The following is an 8,979-nucleotide window of genomic DNA, read 5'->3' on the forward strand; positions in this document are numbered from 1 at the left end:
TTTACTGACAACTAAAATGTGCAGAGGGGGATGTGGTGGTGCAGCTGGCTTGGCCAGGTCCCGCTCTTTGGCAAGTCTGGGGTTCAAGTCCTGCTTGGGGTGCCTTGCAACAGACTGGTATCCTCTCCTGGGTGTGTCCCCTCCCTCTCTAGCCTTGTGCTGTGTTGCCGGGTTAGGCTCTTGTTCACCACGACCCTGCTCAGGACAAGTGGTTTCAGACAGTGTGTGTGAAATGTACAGTTTTTGTTTCATAAACCAAAATCAAGTTTTTTGCTTCCACACATTTAGTTTTAAAAAATCACACAAAATATTTTTTTCATTATAGTTTTTTCCATTTGAATCAATGTGCATTTTTAAAGTAGCTTTTCTGTCTACAGAACACTTGATAAAAATGCAGAAAATCTCTCATCATTTTTATGTTATGGTGTGTTCATGAGAAAGAGAATACACAAATTTAATGAAATACTAAAAGTTTACTTAAAAGCAGTCGTGGGTGGCACAGTGGCACAGCGAGTAACGCTGCTGTCTCACAGCGCCTGGGTGGTGCAAGAGGATGTGCTTTGATCCCTGCTCAGTCTGTGTGGAGTTTGCATATTCTCCCTGTGTCTGTGTAGGTTTCCTCTGGGTGCTCTGGTTTCCTCCCACAGTCCAAAGACATGGTGTTCAGGTTCACCCATAGTGTATCAGTGACAGAAAGAGTATGTTCCACTGATACATGGACCAGTGACCCATTGTAAATAGTATATCTAGCAGTGTAAGTCACCTTGCTAAATAAGGGGTGTGGGCTGATAACACTACGTAGAGTTTGTTGGAATTTGCTGTGGAGAAAAGCATCTGCTAAATAAATGTAATGAGCTGGAGGCTTGCATTTAAAAGTAAGAAGCTGTTTTCTGCCATTGCATCGCAAGCTTAATCCAGGATGTTGAGTACCACAGTGAAGGCCTCTCAGAGGCTTACGCGACTGTTCTTTCTCCTCTGGGTGGCACCATTGGCCCATGAGCAGGTGAGACACTCTTTAACCAAACTCTCCAGTAATTGCCAGCAACGTTTTCACTCCTCACAAAGCACACAAAAGTAATTTTTCTGTTTCACAAGTTTCTACATTTCCAGTAATTGCAGACCATTTCTCCTTTACTCCCCCTCCATCCAAACTTTAGTGTGGCAACTTTGTGTTTCAGTCAGTGAGGAAAGTACCGCTCCAAGCACTCCCACGCAGCCCGCCAGCCCCCCAGCTTTGTCTGGGATTTACTTCACCGAAAGAATCGTTTCATCAGCACTTCCAACAGGGCACAGATCCCAGGCAGTTTGGGTAAGTAACGCTATTAGAAAGGGAGCATTTGTAGTCAGTTTCAGGAACCTCCAACCGCAGTCTAGCTATAGCTTCATGGACTAAAAAGGTTTAAGAGAGCATTCAGGCCATTTTTCGGAAAACCACACAATCAAGGCACTGTTTAGTGTTAAAATTTACATCCGCTACACATTTTCATGGCTCGACTTCTACAAAACATCATCAAGAAGTACCGAAACACCCAGGCTGTGGGGTTTTGGTTTCCATAGATACACTCCTTCTGACTCATTACTGATTATAACCCTCATGCAGTATCTAATTCACCTTAGCTGACATACTTGATCTGATGTGTTGGTGTTCTCCCTCAGTCAAAGTAGGTCATGCTTTAACCATCATTGTATCAATCATGTGGTTGCTACATCAGAAGGGTAATCACAACTATGACTCTGGGGAAACCTCTTATGGACACCAGAGGAAAAGCACACCAGTATATAAATAAACTGTTTATTTAATGAACACGGAGCTCATTTTCACTGATTGAAAATAAAAGATGAATTTCTGTTCCATTATTGTTGTGGGTAACCAGAGACCATCATCACATCCACCTCTCAATGCGGAGAGACAACTCCATCATGTTTATTTTTCAGTATGAGGTTATATACAATGACATGGTATTAATACTACATCCCATCATAATTTAACATGCAAACAACATGTTTTGATTTTCCTTTTGAAAGTACTGCAGTGATACCTCTGAATTACTTCCTGGTGGCATGTACGTCTGCTAGCAACTTCTGACTAATGTTACAAAAAGGTAATATGCTACCAATACATATTCTACAACATAATTTTTTGTTCAATTGTCAGATCTGAGATATGAATGTGTATATATTCATTTCAAGGAATGTTCAAGATGGATTTGGTCCATTTTCAAGTTACTGGGCAGAAATGGTACTTTTTATGACTTGCAGAGAGTGAAAAAGTGCAAAATGCACAGTCCTCTGCAACAGCTGTCATGCATCATGTCAGTTAGATGAGTAAGAGGCATTATGAAAACCACAGAAAGACCCTGGTTTTTCCTGTTGCAATTTTCCTCATTCTGACCCATACTCCTATATAAACTCAATATGACAACCATGACATTTGAACAAATAACATCCAAGAAACAAGTCCAAAAATTTAAAAGCTATATCTCCCAACATTCCTCTTTTGAAACTGTCTGTATGCTGGCCTTTCTTTCCTATTTTCATTTGGATGGGCAATGAATTATAGTGATGGCTAGGGGGTTGAATGCAGTCAGGTGAGGTGGACCGAGGAGAGGGGGGTGGGGTGAGGGGACCGGCAGGGTCACATGACGACACACTGGGTTGCCCCACAGCAGTCTTTAATAACGGCAGCTCCTGATCTGGCAATGGAGAACTTGTTGGCCGGAGGATCTGGTGCAGTTGTGTTGGGATTCGGAGGTCCTTGGGCACAAAGAACACACTCGGTGAACTCCTCATGATAATCTGATATAATGATACACTGCTTATATATATGTATCATGGCAAGGGTCGGAGCAATTGTTGAGGGGCACAACAGCAGTGCCCTCTGAGGATATGCACGTGAAAGGCCCACTCAGCCGGGCACCCACTAGTGATCCTCTCACCAGTGTCAGGCAGGCTGCATATTCAGAGAACACCAATGCGCTAAGGATTCAGTCTGGTCCTTTGTGCTCCGCCCACAGTGCGGCAACCTACAGAGAACTTTTCACCTGTAGACACTTACTGTCTGCGATTTTCACCAGTGGCTTCAGGTTAACTCTGAGGAATTCGGCCATCTCCTTGTCCTCCTCCTGTTCTCTGTTGACAGGAGGGCACTCAGTGAGCAGACATCTCTGACACTTCACAGAAATCACTTACACTGGTGGAGAAGGTCTGAGGTTACCTTAGTCTCTCCACCTCAGCATCTTCCACTAGAAAATCCCGTTTCTGGACCAGTTTGTGGATCTTAAGGATTAACTCCTCTTCTTTCTGCCTGTCTGTCTTGGATTTCTCATTCTCTGGAAAAGACCAAAGTTGTCGCCCATAATGGTGCGCATATTTAAAGCAGCCCTACCTCACTATCTGTCCACTTTCCTGATTTGTTTTCCCAGTGTCCATATTTCTGCACTACTTTAGCTTATCCTGTATTTTAATTATCTATAGCGCAGGTTTTTTTCAGGATGTGACAGCTGCCAGTAGCATCTCAGGGGACTGGAGCATATTGTTGGAGTCAGTGCAGTATTGTGCTTATAAATATATGGTACCTGCCCAGAGTGTGCAAGGGAAACAGCAAAGTCCTTTGTTTGTTTTGCTTGTTTATACACATATGTCAGTAATTCCCTATTTCCAATAAAAACTGGCTATCTTCCAGCACCGGGGAAAAGTAAAAACTGTTGCTATTGTATGCCTCTCTTTTTTCACCTGCTTTTAATAGTCATTTTATGCATATACTGTTCTTATTCTACTAACTAAATAAATATGTGAATATCAGTATACTATACAAACTCACAGTGGAGAGAACACTGCTCTATATTATAAGAGCCCTATAAACTGGGTTTAATTTCACCTCTTTATGCAAGGGGTACAAAAAAACTGTATAGTTAGCCATAAAAAAACAGCTTTTCTACCCAGAAAATTAATTATGGTATGATTAATATGGCACAGTGTGCTGCAGAGACATTAATCTGGGTGGAAGGATCCATCTAGTAACTCTCCTCTTGGCCTAGTTCTTAAATCATCCAAAAATATTTTGGTGACGCAGTTATCTATCATGCCGTTAACCAAGCACTAGACCAAGACCAGGAGACTTCATGTCTCACTAAAAGCTGGCTATATAGTATTTCACATGCTGTGCAAGTATATGTTCACAACTGTTTTGTAAATAAGTACACTTGTAGTTAGATCGCCTTCAGCCCCAACCCCCAGGACAAAACCTTGTGTTGAACTTTCTAAATACGTGTCCCATCTTCCTCTCCATCCCTACCTCAGCTGTAAGATTCTCATCAATTTCTGGTGAATTTAATATCTGAAATTTAAATGTATGTATAAATTTTTAGATTTCTATTAGGATCAGCATAAACTTTTGTCATAATTATCAGTGTTTCTATCAGCTTCAGGAAGACTCAGCACTCCTGAAAACACACAGTCTGTCTGATGAACACTAGAGTGCATCATCATGGTGTTCTGGCCATATTATTACCGCGTTCCTGTGGGATCTTACCGGGTATTGCCATAATCTTCCTCAGCTCCTGCTTCAGGCCCAAGATGTCCTTGCACAGGTGAATGTCATCCATCCTGGAAAAGAATCACAGGTGGATTACATGGAACTACAGTGGCAACTGTTCCACCCAGCCAACCTCAGCATTGCTCTCAAGTCAGTCATACTTTCCGTCTCCAGATAAGTCCTAGGAAACGGCCTTGGGTGACATCTCCACCCCCTCAAGTCCTTTGAGCTGCCTGTTCGCCGCCGCTGGCCTTGTGTGCCCCATTTCCCTAGCACTGGGGAGAGAACGAGCTCTCTGTGTCCGCCAGCCCGCTCTGCTGTCTTCTTCCGTTTGATCATTCCAGGACGGATGAGTCATCAGCACTCCAACGCCCATCGCAAAGCTTTTGGTCCTTGGCTACACGGCTCTCCACAGTACACTGCCTTCATTGCCTGCGTGCTGCTTCTTCTCTCCAAAGTGTACATTGCCTTTTTGCATTTGTATCTTTTTAAGATGAGGAAATGTAAAAGTAAAACAGCAGCTCACTTACTCCTATTTTGAGCAAAAGCCACCAGTAATGTAAGGACACCAATCCAGGTGGAGATGAATCATTTCAGCTGCAAATTTGAGTGGGTTTTCTTTATGGAAGATAAACAGGTGGTTTTGATTTACGATGGTTCAACTTAGGATTTTTTCGACTTTACGATGGTAAGCTGGCGATAGACATTCTATAGAAACCGTACTTTGAATTTTGAATTTTTCCCAGTGCAATACAGTCTCGCCATGTTGGGCAGCGGCAACGATCGCCATCTCCCAGTCTGTCACGCGGTTGTGTTTTGTGCATCCATAATGTCGCAGAAATGCCCATCAACATCTCCTGCTACTGGTGGCCAAGTGGAGGCCAATTACTCTTGAGGAGAGACTCAAGAAAGTTGCCCAGCATGAAGGCGGCAAGCCCATAACAGCTATCGAATGTATGCTAGGCTATGATGTTCGGTAGGTTAGGTGTATTAAATGTATTTTTGACTGCTGATATTTTTCACTTATGATGGGTTTCGCAGAATGTAAACCCATCGTAAGTTGGAGACCACCTGTATATATGGAACCGTGGTTGATTATAGGCTATATGGGAGAATATGTTCAATAGGAACAATGTTTTTGATGTAAATGACTTTTTCACAAGTCAGGATATTGCTGCATACCTGTGGAAAGCAACTTTAAACTGCCCCTTATCAGTCCTGTGCACCCTGTAAGGAACGTTCTAGCTCTCACAGTTAATACGGTGCAACGTGTTGCTCAGCACAACTGTGGTCCTGGCTGACACTTCATTGTGTAGGTCAAGCCTTCACAAACAGATAGAGGGAGCAACATTTCGGAGAGCAACCTGAACGTTCTGCTGGAGGTCTGCGTTTGGAGAGAAACACCATTGCTGTGGGCTATTGGCCACCACTGCTTCCTTTTTCTCACTTGTTAGTTTACAGGGAAAGTCTGATCTATTCCGGCTTGCTCTTTTCTCACCTTTAAGTGGCGTGTGAGCAGAAGCCCATGGGGTCTAGTTGAATCAACCGTGGAGTCAAATGCACTTGAAGGTCCTGGAGCGTGTGTGTGTGAATGGAGGGAAATCGAAACCACGGCTATGCAGGGAAATGGGCAGAGCTCTCCAGGTACCAGCAGGGCATCCCCACAGTTAATGAGCGAGAACTGAGCTCTCTCATCCGTTCTCATTAGGAGTGAGGACCTCACAAGCTGCTGCGCTCCACTGCCGTTACCCTGACGGGACCCGGGAGCACATGAGGTCAACTGAGTGTGGGTTTGACAAGCTTCCGGTCCAGGGCCTGAGAATGGCGTTTGTGGATAAGGTATGGAGGAATGGGGATGAAGCGAAAGGGCAAGCCACAGCAGGATGAAGAATAAAAACAAATATCTACTCACATGAAGCGCAGTTCGGACTCGCGACGCACCAGTACTTCCCGCAAGCGCTGCACCCGCACCATCTCCGCCTCCAGCTGCTCTGGGGTCATGGAGTCTTCTGGCTGGGCTGAGGGTGGTGAAGAAAAGGGAGGAGTCAGTCGAAGGTTGTCATTCAAGCAATAATTTCAACTGATCCCCGTACAACTGTTTGATCACAGTGTTTAAAGGATGAAGAGCATCTAGAGACTGCAGAGCAGCTTCATCCCGCAGCTGGAGATGCAGCAGCGGCAGAAATTACACAGCTCAATATGAATTGAGCAGTAATTGACTACAAAAATTATGCCAAGGTCACGGGTTAGGCTGCTATGATGTCTACAGCATGGAAAGGGTGTACAGAGAGAGGGGGTGCATTCAAAGAACAGCAACGCACTCCTGCGCCATTTCCCAGATCATGAATTCTTGGAAACGTACACATTCGTTGAGTTGGCGCTGGAACACATTTACACCCTATAAGTGCTTGAAGAGTCATTTTTTACACTCCGCACAGTGTTGCAGATGGATGTGGGGTCGAGATAGGGTCAGCTGGTCAGATTATAATCAAGGGGATGGAACATAATATAAATGATCAAATATAATAATATATAAATAATCAAAATATAAATAAAGTTATATCAACGGAAACATCAATCAGCAATAAAAGATGCTCAAATGAAGTTTCAAGCACCGTTCTGGAAATCCCGGTTTAGGTTCCTGAGCAGAGGCTGCAGTGAAATTGTAATTAAGCTCACCTCTCGCATCTTGGCTGAGCTGATCTTTTATTTATGACTTGCCATGTAGGAGCGGACAGAGCTTTACCACATTTCAGGTGAACAAGCGGCACTGCAGAGCCTGTGGTCCAAGACCTCAGGATCTCCACCTCTGGTCAAACTCACACACACATTTTCAGAACCGCTTGTCCCATACGGGGTCACGGGGAACCGGAACCTACCCGGTAACACAGGGCGTAAGGCCGGAGGGGGAGGGGACACACCCAGGATGGGACGCCAGTCCGTCGCAAGGCACCCCAAGCGGGACTCGAACCCCAGACCCACGGGAGAGCAGGACTGCGGTCCAACCCACTGCGCCACCGCACCCCGTTCTGGTCAAACTCTTTACGTAGAAACCCCGAGGCCTTCGTCTCACCAAGGAGATGCATCCAAAGGAGCCTTTTTCGCCCGCACTGTGTGGGGACATCACGGACATTCGGACGAACCCTCGGTTGGGAACAACTGGCAAATTGGAAAACGTCCAAGACAGTGAAAGGTGACCTGCTGTCAGGCAGATCAAGCACTCCAGGACCAGGCTACACGTGTGCGCTTGTGTCTCTTACTGTGAAACCGCAAAAAGCAACAACACACGACACGTGTCTTTGGTGCTGCTGGTTCCTGCAGAGACACCAGACATTGCAAACCCCGCGTTCAAAATGGATTAGTCCATCAAGCAGTCCTCAGATCGTGTACGTGTTTGACATGCTGCAAGTGAAGTGCAAGAAGAAGCACGTCTGCACAATCGTGGTATTTCACCACAAAAATTCACGCCGACTCGCCCAAAACAAAAGCATCGAGATCAGCCAGGGAGCAGCTCTGGACAGTGAGTGAAACACGGGTCTCCTCTACACCCCGCCGAACCCCGAGGACCGGGCTGGACGCACGATGGGAGGGACGGAGATGCTCGTGGGGGATGATGATGGAGACCGACCTGGGACGTGCCCGTGCGCGCAGGACAGCGGCACTGGACGGGAAACGGTTCTGGGTGCTGCGAAACGATCCGATCGGACCCAAGTCAGCACATGCAATGAATGCCAGCAAACTCTGCACACCTTGTCCTTTGTCCCGATCATCATCATGTGCGCATCATCATCAGCTCGACTGGACGCACAACAAAAGAAAGGAGGACACACACACACACACACACACACTCTCTCACACACACACAGAAACAGGTACGTCCGATTAGATGCGAAATTCGACGCGGCCAAGCGTGTGACGGCGAAGCATGATGTTCTGCGACGCGTATCGTATGTGATGAGACACACAGTCAGTAGAGACACGCGCATCCTGGCGCCGCAGCCCCCTTACGTGTGTCCCTCCGCCACTCGGTCATCTGCACCGCGCCGTAGCTCTTCAGCGGGCGCTCGGGGTCCGAGATCGATTTCATCGTTTCCATAACGGGATTCCACACTTTATTATGAAACCCGCGTGGGTCTGAAACGCTCCCTTGTCCTGGTTCGTCCGAAGCGCCGCCGTGACTCACGGTCTCCCGGTACTGAGCGTCCGCAGACTGGGAGCAGCGCTCAGCATCTCCTCGTCTCTCTTCGCCTCTCCTCGCCTCCGTTGCTCTGAACGAACGGGAGGGAGCGCGCTGCTGCTGGAGGTGGCGCATGCTGATGCTCGTGCTGACGATGACGAGCCTTAATGATGCACAGATTCCCGATGCCGGATGGATTGATATCAGAAGGATGCACAGATCCCTAAGGATGGATTGATACCTAAAAGAGGTGCAAATATTTAAAGGA

At 46.2% G+C, this 8,979-nt stretch overlaps 1 protein-coding gene across 1 annotated transcript; it reads right to left on the minus strand.

Annotated features, from left to right (window-relative positions):
* Positions 1–1,868: 1,868 nt before the first annotated feature.
* On the minus strand, positions 1,869–8,660 carry LOC108937282 (uncharacterized protein C16orf45-like). The gene is made up of 6 exons (XM_018757105.1): positions 8,543–8,660; positions 6,447–6,552; positions 4,532–4,605; positions 3,215–3,329; positions 3,056–3,129; positions 1,869–2,754 (listed from the first exon to the last, which is right to left on the minus strand). The coding sequence occupies exons 1-6, from the start codon at positions 8,628–8,630 to the stop codon at positions 2,636–2,638; spliced, it is 576 nt and encodes a 191-aa protein (XP_018612621.1). The 5' UTR covers positions 8,631–8,660; the 3' UTR covers positions 1,869–2,635.
* Positions 8,661–8,979: the final 319 nt, after the last annotated feature.

This window comes from Scleropages formosus, chromosome 8 (assembly GCF_900964775.1).
Source record: "Scleropages formosus chromosome 8, fSclFor1.1, whole genome shotgun sequence".
NCBI lineage: Eukaryota > Metazoa > Chordata > Actinopteri > Osteoglossiformes > Osteoglossidae > Scleropages > Scleropages formosus.